Source organism: Oncorhynchus clarkii, chromosome 24, assembly GCF_045791955.1.
Source record: "Oncorhynchus clarkii lewisi isolate Uvic-CL-2024 chromosome 24, UVic_Ocla_1.0, whole genome shotgun sequence".
Lineage (NCBI taxonomy): Eukaryota > Metazoa > Chordata > Actinopteri > Salmoniformes > Salmonidae > Oncorhynchus > Oncorhynchus clarkii.
In genome coordinates, this window is record NC_092170.1 from 11,262,943 (window position 1) to 11,276,010 (window position 13,068).

General features: G+C 41.9%; 1 protein-coding gene across 1 annotated transcript; it reads left to right on the forward strand.

The window, feature by feature from the left end:
• The first annotated feature begins 1,056 nt into the window (after positions 1–1,056).
• Positions 1,057–9,817, forward strand: LOC139382451 (proteasome subunit alpha type-6-like). The gene is made up of 7 exons (XM_071126510.1): positions 1,057–1,377; positions 1,831–1,925; positions 2,232–2,313; positions 3,929–4,084; positions 8,798–8,976; positions 9,094–9,188; positions 9,361–9,817. The coding sequence occupies exons 1-7, from the start codon at positions 1,302–1,304 to the stop codon at positions 9,416–9,418; spliced, it is 741 nt and encodes a 246-aa protein (XP_070982611.1). The 5' UTR covers positions 1,057–1,301; the 3' UTR covers positions 9,419–9,817.
• The last annotated feature ends 3,251 nt before the right edge of the window (positions 9,818–13,068 follow it).

Genomic DNA, 13,068 nt, shown 5'->3' on the forward strand with positions numbered 1-13,068 from the left:
GTCACCAAAGCCCCATATACTACCCACCACTGCAACCTGTACGCTCTGGCTGGCCCTAGCTTCATACTCGTCGCCAAACCCACTGGCTACAGGTTATCTACAAGTCTCTGCTAGGTAAAGCCCCGCCCTATCTCAGCTCGCTGGTCACCATAGCAGCACCCACTCGTAGCACGTGCTCCAGCAGGTATATCTCACTGGTCACCCCCAAAGCCAATTCCTCCTTTGGTCGCCTTTCCTTCCAGTTCTCTGCTGCCACTGACTGGAACGAACTGCAAAAATCACTGAAGCTGGAGATTCCCATCTCCCTCACTAGCTTAAAGAACCAGCTGTCAGAGCAGCTCACAGATCACTGCACCTGTTCATAGCCCATCTGTACACAGCCCATCCATCTACCTCATTCCCATACTGTATTTATTTATTTAGCTCCTTTTGCACCACAGTATCTCTACTTGCACATCCATCTTTTGCACATCTACCATTCCAGTGTTTAATTGCCATATTGTAATTACTTCGCCACCATGGCCTATTTATTGCCTTAATAACTCCCTTATTTGACCTTATTTGCACTCACTGCATATAGATTTTGTTTTCTTTGTTTCTACTGTATTACTGACTGTATGTTTTGTTAATTCCATGTGTAACTCTGTGTTGTTGTATGTGTCGAACTGCTTTGCTTTATCTTGGCCAGGTCGCAGTTGTAAATGAGAACTTGTTCTCAACTAGCCTACCTGGTTAAATAAAGGTGAAATAATAGAACAAATAAAAATGTAATGGACACAAGATCCATAGGTAAGCGTGTACATTCCAATGTAAGTATGCCCCCAATGCAATTCTGAAGTCGAATACATCCACAGTGCAATTTCAACCAATTATTTTGCATCAAATTAATTAATTATGATCTTTTGTTGAATTTGTATAGCAACATTCCAACCTTGTTTAGCATTATAGTCCAATTTTGGCATGATTCCACTATTTTTATCTGCTCGCTTTAGTTTAAATTCAAAACTTTTATTTTGAAACTAGATTCCACTATTGTTGCTCACGCTATTGTTGTTCACAACACACATGTGTCAGTCTTCTCATGGTTCATTGAAAAAAGAAAGAGAAAGTAAAACTCCACCGGGAAGCTTAACAAACACCTTTATGATCGTCTGCTCTCTATTGTAGACTGTTCTTCTTGTTTTACTGCAACAGACAACAACGGTGAATATAGTCCTATAAGGCTATTAGGATACTGCAGAAAAGGTAACAGGTAACTCGCCGAAAGTTCACTGTAGGTGAGCATCATTTGACGCAAAGCAATGTCCCGTGGTTCGAATGCTGGATTTGACCGACACATTACGATTTTTTCTCCAGAGGGCCGCCTCTATCAAGTCGGTGAGATATTTTGTTTCATTTCTCCAGTTTTGTTTCGTGCAGTGGACGACCTAGGCTAGTCTAGCATCTGTAAATGTATCGTTCTATACCATTTAAAATCATCTAAAATATTCGCGCAGTGAATGTTGCAGCGCTGTAGCTGTATGTGACGATGAGCATCCCCATAGGCCAAACGTGTTGGTGTATTGTGATTATAACCATATTGTGATTATAAACATATTGTGATTGTATATTTCACATAGCATGTGGGGGGACTACAAATGTTTTAAATATGTGTTACTTCTCTGTGGTATAATATGTCCGCCAATAAAGCGATCTACCAATGTTTGGGACTTTCCCATGAGCACCTTTAGACCTATAGTGTTCCAATCCCCCTGTTTACCCCACGCAGCTTTTAAAAGTTAGCCTTTATTTAAGAAGTATAATCTCATGTTGTCGTGTGTTGTCCCTCAGAGTATGCCTTCAAAGCCATCGCGCAGGGTGGGTTGACATCACTGGGCGTGCGGGGGACAGACTGTGCTGTGGTGGTCACACAGAAGAAAGTGCCGGTAAAATATTCATAATCTGTCCTTAGCTCCATCTCCATGTACCAGGAACTTCTGTCTTAGTTGTCTTTGACTTCATCCAAATTAGAAAAATAATGTTGATATCTGGCGTTAGAGAAAGAGTCAGTCATGAACAGTGAAGCATGACAGAGTGGTGTCTCGAGCATTTCTGCTGACTGGGCACAAGCCACTGATTTGTTAAAGCTTGTCCAATCGAAATATTAGATTGTGGCACCAACCCAATATTCATAACAACAATGAGGTATCATCTACTATATGTATATATGTGACCCTGTCATTATAATACAGGACAAGCTGCTGGATTCTGCCACTCTGACCAACATGTACCCACTTACCCCACGCATTGGATGTGTGATGACAGGACACAATGGTGTGTATAATGGCATCTCTCACACACACACACACACACACACACACACACACACACACACACACACACACACACACACATACATACACATACACACCAGTGGTGGTTGGTGCCATTTAAGATGAGAGAGGACATTTTTATTTATTTTTATGAGCATGGCCTTATTTCTACTACAGCATATTGGATGACTGTCATTCAGATTCCATTCACCCACTTTAATGTAGCATCGATAGGGTTAGGCTACTACATGATACTCAAATGATCCCTATACCCATTAAGAGGTTGCTACAACCTAGCCTATGAATGAAAGATTACAACACAGGTCGAGAGAAAATGTTGGTGACAGACAGTGACACACGGACAGACAGTGACACATTTAATACCGCTGATCTAGGGTGTAATCGTTAGTCCAACAATTGCAAACAAGTTTATATTGGTCAAATTCAGGTATTTTTTATCCCTGTTTCGTTCCGTTTGCTTTAATTTAAGAAGCGTTTTTCAACAGAATTGGTGGAATGAATACATCTCTGGTCACGCATAGTTGACATTCATAGCAGCCACGTTGTATTCCTGCTCGCATCTATGCGCTGTCCTCCTCTCACCTCTTTCCTTCGTTTGTGGACTTCAATGCACAATTCACCAGCTGTATGTGACCAGGCGAAATAACCTTTCCAAGCCAAACCGTACCATAACTGCTACACACAGCCTACATCGTTGTTACCATATTAGCTAAAGTAACATCAAAGTCAACATAGCTAATAGAACTAACATGTTAGTAAACCCGCTACAATCATGCTGTAACTTTATAGTGTATAGTTAGTTAGCAGTTTAGCACTTACACCGGCAGCTTGGTGGCAATAAATTAGTAAAACCAAAAGCTTACCTTGACTTGGAAAGGTTCCAGTGTTGTGGTGGATAGTCATAGCTAGCTAGCTAGCATAGCATCTGTCTTTTTGAGCAGGGTATTTGAGTAGGCTAAACTAGCTAGCTGCATTTGCTAGCTAATTAAGTGAAACTGAAAGTGAAAAAAATGACAATCTCTCTCTTGCTTCTCCTTAATTTTTGAAGAAATTAATTTGTTAAAACTATTGTATTTTTCTCTCTTTAAGTCAACTACTCACCATATTTCATGCACTGCAGTGCTAGCTAACTGTAGCTTATGCTTTCAGTACTAGATTAATTATCTGATCCTTTGATTGGGTGGACAACATGTCAGTCCATGCTGCAAGAGCTCTGATAGGTTGGAGGACGTCCTCCGGAAGATGTCATAATTACTGTGTAAGTCTATGGAAGGGGGTGAGACCCATGAGCCTCCTAGGTTTTGTATCGAAGTCAATGTACCCAGAGGAGGACGGAAGCTAGCTGTCCTCCGGCTATACCATGCTACCATACAGAGTGCCTTTGAGGCTACTGTAGACCGTCATTGCAGCAAAACAGTGTGTTTTAATAAATTATTTGGTAACGTGAATATATTTAGTGTAGTTTTATTTAAATGTTTTATTATTTTTAATTTGATGAAATTTTACTGAGAAGGATGGTCCTCCCCTTTCTCCTCTGAGGAGCCTCCACTGTCACACACATGCATCCTTTTACTCTCTCTTCCTCTCCCCCTCAGCGGACAGTCGATCCCAGGTCCACAGGGCACGAGTGGAGGCCGCCGAATGGAAGTACAAGTTTGGCTATGACATCACAGCAGACATGTTGTGTCGGAGAATGGCGGACATCTCCCAGGTCTACACACAGAATGCTGAGATGAGACCTTTGGGATGCTGTGAGTGGTGTACCCCTGTCCTCCTGTCACTATGTCTCTCTGTCCTCTTCCTCTCCATTGATTCACTCCCTCTATCCCTTACCATTAATCCCCTGGTTCCTTCTCCAGCCGGCTGTATATCTCCTTTCTTTCAATACCTCTATACACCCCTTTTTCCTCTCCCTGATTGCCCAGTAATAACGTTTTTTTTTTATCACCTTGCCGCATTTTTCAAATGTAAGTGGTATATTTACATAAGTCTAAACTGATAACACTTGTAATGCCCCCTATCTTATGTTTAGAAACTCTCATTGTGCTTTCATTGGGGTTTCACACATCTTTCACCCCTGAGTCATTCATGCAAAATCAACGTGTTACGTGAAATACCCAGAGAACATTTAGTTTAGTCACCAATACATCAGGTAGGTAGATAGGCTCACCATTTAGTCATTTTAACTACCATTTCATCCAAAAGCAAAAAGTACAAGTTACACAATAGAAAGAGTAGTAGATGGTAAATATCATTTTCCATACAGTATTTGACTATAACTTAACATGCACAATTATTTTATAATTTGGCAGGTTGTGAGCATGTTGAGAAATATCTCAGTCTTACGGCTCCATTATCTTTTTACAGTACATGCGTAGGACTAATAAATCAGAAATGGGGGTTACATTGTAAAGCAGTTGGCTACTGTAAAAACATAGCAGTGTTGTAAGCCATGTGTTCCCCATGCAACATTCTACAAGATCACCTTTTCTACGTGACTTGTCAACTGCTACAGTATCGCCTGTCTCTCTGCTTGAAATGCATCATCTTACAGTGTATCTATAAAATTTTTATTTTATATATATTGTTTTAAATGTATTGTTTTATAAACCAGGTGGTTCAAGCCCTGAATGCTGATTGGCTGAAAGCCGTGGTATAGACCGTATACCATGGGTATGACATAAGAAAAAGTACTATTTACTGGTATAATTACGTTGGTAACTAGTTTATAAAAGCAATAAGGCACCTCTGGGATTTGTGGTATATTGCCAATATACCCCGGCTAAGGACTGTATCCAGGCACTCTGCGTTAGGTCGTGCCTAAAAACAGCCCTTAGCCGTGGTATATTGGCCATATACCTCATCTCCTCAGGCCTTATTGTTTAAATATACAACCCAGGCATTTCAGCAGTGCATTGTACACTACACTATCATTCCAGACGGTAGAACAATAGAGTGATGCTTTCCACTTTGTCCTATTAAGGCACACTGATGGAGAATGATGATGTAGTATTTACAGCCACATCCATATGTGATTCGGTTTTACCTTACAACATAAAATTGATGTCCAATTGATACATTTATACATACAAATGATATAGTTTTATGGTGATCAGCAGTTATCAAACTAAAGTGCGTTCGTAAAGTATTCAGACCCCTTGACTTTTTCCACATTTTGTTACGTTACAGCCTTATTCTAAAATTGATTACATTCTTTTTTTCCCTCATCAATCAACACACAATACCTCATAATGACAAAGAGAAAACAGTTTTTTAGACATTTTTGCAAATGTATTAACAGAAAAAACAGAAATATAACATTTACATAAGTTTTCAGACAGTTTATTCAGTACTTTGTTGAAGCAATTGGCAGCGATTACAGCCTTGAGTCTTCTTGGGTATGACACTACAAGTTTGGCACACCTGTATTGGGGAGTTTCTCCCATTCTTCTCTGCAGATCCTCTCAAGCTCTGTCAGGTTGGATGGAGAGCGTCGCTGCACAGCTATTTTCAGGTCTTTTCAGAGATGTTCGATCGGGTTCAAGTCCGGGCTCTGGCTGGGCCACTCAAGGACATTCCGAGACTTGTCCCAAAGCCACACCTGCGTTGTCCTGGCTGTTTGCTTTGGATTGTTGTCCTTTTGGAAGGTGAACCTTCGCCCCTAGTCAGAGGTCCTGAGTGCTCTGGAGCAGGTTTTCATTAAGGATCTCTCTGTACTTTGCTCCATTCATCTTTCCCTCGATCCTGACTAGTCTCCTAGTCCATGCCGCTGAAAAACATCCCCACAGCATGATGTTGCCACAACCATGCTTTACCATAGGGATGGTGCCAGGTTTCCTCCAGATGTGATGCTTAGCATTCAGGCCAAAGAGTTCAATCTTGGTTTTATCAACCAGAGAATCTTGTTTCTCATGGTCTGAGAGTCCTTTAGGTGCCTTTTGGCAAACTCCAAGCTGGCTGTCATGTGCCTTTTACTGAGGAGTGGCTTCCGTCTGCCCACTCTACCATAAAGGCCTGATTGGTGGAGTGCTGCAGAGATGGTTGTCCTTCTGGAAGGTTCTCTCATCTCCACAGAGGAACTCTGGAGCTCTGTCAGAGGGACCATCTCTTCTCTTGGTCACCTCCCTCAGTTTGGCCGGGGTTGGTGATTCCAAACTTGTTCCATTTAAGAATGATGAAGGCCACTGTGTTCTTGGGGACCTTCAATGCTGCATAATTCTTTTGGTACCCTTCCCCAGATCTGTGCCTCGACACAATCCTGTCTCGGAGGTCTACGGACAATTTCTTCGACCTCATGGCTTGGTTTTTGCTCTGACATGCACCGTCAACTGTGGGACGTTATATAGACAGGTGTGTGCCTTTCCAAATCATGTCCAATCAATTGGATTTACCACAGGTGGACTCCAATCAAGTTGTAGAAACACCTCAAGGATGATTAAAGGAAACAGGATGCACCTGAGCTCAATTTTGAGTCTCATAGCAAAGGGTCTGAATACTTATGTAAATAAGGTATTTCTGGTTTTTATTTTTAATAAATTTGCTTAATTTTCTAAAAACCTGTTTTCGCTTTGTCACTGTGGATTATTTTGTGTATATTGATGTGACGAAACAATATAATTTTATCAATTTCATAATAAGGTTGTAACGTAACAAAACGTGGAAAAGGGGAAGGGGTCTGAATATTTTCCCAAGGCACTGTACATTAACTAGGCACTACATAGTTTTGGTTCAGTAGTAATCCGTTTTCAGCAGTCTGATTAAGTAATAGTTAATTGTATTGTTAACAGATGACAAGAAAATCATATTAAAAGTCAAGTGAATATTGCATTTTGAAACACAGATACTTATACTGAACAAAAATATAAACACAAAAATATCAACATTTTATTGAGTTACAGTTCGTATAAGGAAATCAATCAATTGAAATAAATTCATTAGGCCCTAATCTATGAATTTGATATGACTGGGAACACTGATATGCATCTGTTGGTCAAAGATACCTTAAATATAAATGTAGGGGCGTGGATCAGAAATCCAGTCAGTACCCAAACATTCCCAATGGGTGACATGTCTGGTGAGTATGCAGGCCATGGAAGAACTGGGACATTTTCAGCTTCCAGGAATTGTGTACAGATCCCTGCATCATACGGCTGTGCATTATCTTGCTGACACATGAGGTGATGGCGGCAGATGAATGGCACGACAATGGGCTTCAGGATCTCGTCACGGTATCTCTTTGCATTCAAATTACCATTGATAAAATGCAATTGTGTTCTTGTCCGTAGCTTATGTCTGTCCATACCATAACCCCACCGCCAGCATGGGGCACTCTGTTCACAACATTGACATCAGCAAACCGCACGCCCACATGACGCCATACACGTGGTCTGCGGTTGTGAGACGGTTGGATGTACTGCCAAATTTCCTAAAACTACGTTGGTGTCACGTCCTGACCATAGAGAGCCCTTATTTTCTATGGTAGAGTAGGTCAGGGGTTTTCTAGTTATTATTTTCTATGTGGGGTTCTAGTTTAGTTTTTCTTTGTTGGTGTTTGGTGTGATTCCCAATTAGAGGCAGCTGGCTATCGTTGTCTCTAATTGGGGATCATATTTAAGTAGCATTTTTTCCACCTGTGTTTTATGGATATTGTTTTGAGTTAGTGCACGTAGCACCGCTGTAGTCACGGTTAGTTGTTTGTTTTGTTCTTTCTTTGTTGTTTTGTGCGTTTTCAAATAAACGGAAACCATATCGTGCTGCAGTTTGGTCCGATAATTATTCCGACTACCGTGACAGTTGGAGGCAGCTTATGGATAAGAAATGAACATTCACTTCTCTGGCAACAGCTCTGGTGGACATTCCTGCAGTCGCCATGTCAATTGCACACTCCCTAAAAACTTCAGCCATCTGTGGCATTGTGTTTTGTGACAAAACTGCACATATTAGTGGTCTTTTATTGTCCCCAGCACAAGGTGGACCTATGTAATGATCATGCTGTTTAATCAGCTTCTTGATATGCCACACCTGTCAGGTGGATGGATTATCTTGGAAAAGGAGAAATGCTCACTGACAGTGATGTAAACAAATGTGTTCACAAAAATTTAGCAAAATAAGCTTTTTGTGCTTATGGAACATTTCTGGGATCTTTTATTTCAGCTCATGAAACATGGGACCAACACTTCACATGTTGCATTTATATTTCTGTTCAGTAGATAGAATATGTATCCAAATTGAAAGAGTGATTTGGTGCAGTGAACAAAAGACTGAATTTATTTGTTGCACCCAGTCAACTGAAGATGTGCTGAGAGTTTTTAAACATGAGTCATTTTGATGATCTGTTTAGATTTTTGTGCTTTGTGTTGTGAAAATGGCACCAAAGTGATTGAAAAAATCTATGTGCAGTAGGTGAGTCCTAACTCCCACACAGAGGACTCAGACCCATATCCTTCTCCTCCCAATGTCTCCAGGTATGATCTTGGTGGCCATGGACCCCCAGCTGGGTCCCATGCTGTATAAGTGTGACCCGGCAGGTTACTTCTGTGGCTTCAGGGCCACCAGCGTGGGGGCCAAGCAGACAGAGGCTAACAGCTACCTGGAGAAGAAACTGAAGAAGAGGCCGGAGCTGTCATATGAGATTACTGTGGAGGTAGGCGGATGGATACACCTGGATACTCATGGAAACATCTGGCGAAAAGTGAAAGTCTGTACTGTATTCAATCTCTCTCTCTACTCTCTCTGTTTCTTTCACTCTCTCCTCCTATAGTTGGCCATCTCCTGTCTCTCTTCTATTCTGTCCATGGACTTCAAGCCCAGTGAAATTGAAGTGGGTGTGGTCACTAAGGAAAGCCCCAAGTTCAGGTACTATACTATCACAGTAACTGCATTTTGTCATCACTGTGTTTTTTTTATATGCTCATATGGTAATGTTCAAGGATTTAAACAAGGGAACAACAGACAAAAGTCTCTCTTTCTGTCTCCCCAACCCTGGTTTCTAACATCCACTCTCATCTTCTCTTCTTTCCTCTCACAGGACACTCTCTGAGACAGAGATCGACACTCACCTGGTGGCCATTGCTGAGCGGGAGTAGAGGTGCAGCCATCCACATACAGTACTTCAGGTGTCAGGCTGACTAACTAATAGACTAGCCTAGTGGTTCAGTAATAGGACAATAATTCTACTTCAGTACAATACTTGGATATGTTTCTACTTTCCAACTATTTACATCTGCACAGGTTGATTTTCACCTTCAGTCTGCATATCAAATCTTCTAGAACATACCGCCAGGCTGTAACTAGAATTCCCATGTTGTTGGATTGGTTTGATCGTGTGAATCGTTTCATCCATCCTATTGTCTATATCTCATTGAACCCCATTGTTTATGACCACCAAAATGGGTTTTAGCTGCCCGTGCCCAGAGCGTTAGTCATGTCATCTATCACCTGCTACAGAAACACTGTCTAACAGAATAAAAACAAAAAAAACAAAAGAACACTAATATCCCTTTTTTTATTCTGATATGCTTAGATGTTTTCTGTAGAATCACAAAAGACACAGTAGTACTTAACTTTTTGTATTTGTTTGATTCGATACATGTAACTAGAATCCTGGGTCCGTATTCACGACATGTCTTAAGAGTAGGAGTGTTGGGGCCGTATCCACAAAACGTCTCCCCCCGAAAAGGTCCTAGGAATCCTGTTGTATCGTTTTTTAAGACAAAAAAAAACTCCCAGCTCAGAGTAGGTTTCAGGATGATGTTTTTTAAGACACTGCTCAGGCAATCTCTGAGCCAGGCGTAAAATCTATTCATAAAAGTTTATCTCGGCTGGTGATCACGACAAATTGAGGTACCGCAAAGGAAAGATTGTAATGACGATCAAGTCACTTGCCAATAACGGTGCTCTGAGACGCTTTGAGGATACAGGTACTGATCTAGGATCGGTTTTTCCTTTTAAATCATAATGAAAAGATCCTCGATCAGTACTCCTACTCTGGGACAGTTTGTGAATATGGGCCTAGACATCGAACAATAATTCAGGCACAAATGAGTAACACACATTCTATTCCAATTCTCCCACTGACCATGACCTCACTTCTCTGTTCCACACTGTTTCCATCTGAATCCCACTGTAGAAGAGGCTACACTTCAGTACTGGGCCAGTAGATGGCGGGATAGAGATAATGATGGGAGTTTCAGCAGGTTTTAGGGAGAGAGGAATCCAGTTCACAATACACCAGATAACCAGTGGATGGCGATGTTGCTTAACTTGTGATATCCTCCCCCTTGCGACCTTGCTGCCGCTTCTGCACAACGCATGCATGCACAGGTGCCTCGTTGGTACTTCATAGATGTTGATGTTTTTCTTGCCTGTTGATAATGCAATGATACAGTTATGTGTGCTTTATAATTCAGGTTGATTAATTATATTATTGCCACATGCTATTGCTTTGGAATAAAGGTTAAATAATATACATAAATACAATAAAATGTTGTGCACTACTTTTGACCAGTGCCCTATGGGCCCTATGGGCCCTGGTTAAAAGTAGTGCACTACAGAGGGATGGGAGACATTTCGGACGTAGCCACTGTCTGATAAAAATGTATCTTCCGTACAATATAGCACTAGTATATTCTGTTAAACCCAAACATCTTCACATCACATCTTATTATTGGTCACATACACATGGTTAGCAGATGTTATTGGTCACGTACACATGGTTAGCAGATGTTATTGGTCACATACACATGGTTAGCAGATGTTATTGGTCCCGTACACATGGTTAGCAGATGTTATTGGTCACGTACACATGGTTAGCAGATGTTATTGGTCACGTACACATGGTTAGCAGATGTTATTGGTCACATACACATGGTTAGCAGATGTTATTGGTCACGTACACATGGTTAGCAGATGTTATTGGTCACGTACACATGGTTAGCAGATGTCATTGGTCACGTACACATGGTTAGCAGATGTTATTGGTCACGTACACATGGTTAGCAGATGTTATTGGTCACATACACATGGTTAGCAGATGTTATTGGTCACGTACACATGGTTAGCAGATGTAATTGGTCACATACACATGGGGAGGCAGGGTAGCCTAGCCTTGTTCCGCCCCTGTTCCTAGGCTGTCATTGAAAATAAGAATTTGTTCTTAACCTTGCCTAGTTAAATAAAGATAAAATACACATGGTTAGCAGATGTCATTGTGAGTGTAGCTAAATGCTAGATCTGACAGTGCAGCAGTATCTAACAGCTAATATCAAACAATTCCACAACAAACCTAATATCTAACAGTAAAGGAATGATCTAGTAAAGGAATGGGATGAGAATATATAAGTATAAAATATATGGATGAGCAGTGACAGATGCAATTGATAGTGAAGGATACAGTATACAGTATATACATATGAGATAAGTAATGTGTGATATGTAAACATTCTTAAAGTGACAAGTGTTCCATTTACTAAAGTGGCCAATGATATCAAGTCTGTATGTAGGCAGCAGCCTCTCTGTGTTAGTGGTGCCTGTTTAACAGTCTGATGGCCTTGAGATAGAAGCTGTATTTCAATTTCTCTGTCCCAGCTTTGATGCACTGACCTTGCCTTCTGGATGGAAGCAGGGTGAACTCGGTTGGTTATTGTCCTTGATTATCTTCTTTTGCCTTCCTGTGACATCGGGTGTTGTAGGTGTCCTGGAGGGCAGGTAGTTTGCCCCCGGTGATGCGTTGTGCAGACCACACCACCCTCTAGAGAGCCCTGCGGTTGTGGGCGGTGCCGTTGCTGTACAGCCTGACAGGATGCTCTCGATTGTGCACCTATAAAAGTTAGTGAAGGTTTTCGGTGACAAGCCTCCTGAGGTGGACCATTTCAGTTTGTCGGTGATATGTACACCGAGGAACTTAAAACTTTTCACCTTCTCCACTGCTGTCCCGTTGATGTGGATAGGGGGGGTGCTCCCTTTGCTGTTTCCTGAAGTCCACGATCATCTCCTTTGTTTTGCTGACATTGAGTGAGAGGTTATTTTCCTGACACCACACTCCGAGGGCCCTCACCTCCTTCCTATAGGCTGTCTCGTCGTTGTTGGTAATCAAGCCTAACACTGTAGTGTCGTCTGCAAACTTGATGATTGAGTTGGAGGCGTGCATGGCCACGCAGTTGTGGGTGAACAGGGAGTACAGGAGGGGGCTGAGAACGCACCCTTTTGGGGCCCCAGTGTTGAGGATCAGCGGAGTGGAGATGTTGTTTCCTACCTTCACCACCTGGGGGCTGCCCGTCAGGAAGTCCAGGACCCAGTTGCACAGGGCAGGGTCAAAACCCAGGGACTCAAGCTTAATAATGAGTTTGGAGGGTACTATTGTGTTGAATGCTGAGCTGTAGTCAATGCACAGCATTCTTACATAGGTATTCCTCTTGTCCAGATGGGATAGGGCAGTGTACAGTGTGATGGCGATTGCATCATCTGTGGACCTGTTGGGACTGTAAGCAAATTGAAGTGGGTCTAGAGTGACAGGTTGGGTAGAGGTGATATGATCCTTGACTAGTCTCTCAAAGCACTGACAGAAGTGAGTGCTCCGGGGCGATAGTCATTTAGTTCAGTTACCTTGGCTTTCTTGGGAACAGGAACAATGGTGGCCATCTTGAAGCATGTGGGGACAGCACACTGGGATAGGGATTGATTGAATATGTCCGTAAACACACCAGCCAGCTGGTCTGTGCATGCTCTGAGGACACGA

Excerpts from the sequence above, each read along its gene's own strand:
- LOC139382451 (XM_071126510.1), top strand. The coding sequence starts at position 1,302 with ATGTCCCGTGGTTCGAATGCTGGATTTGACCGACACATTACGATTTTT. Across the intron at positions 2,314-3,928 it reads TGTGATGACAGGACACAATG|CGGACAGTCGATCCCAGGTC; the intron begins GTGTGTATAATG and ends TCTCCCCCTCAG. Across the intron at positions 4,085-8,797 it reads GATGAGACCTTTGGGATGCT|GTATGATCTTGGTGGCCATG; the intron begins GTGAGTGGTGTA and ends CAATGTCTCCAG.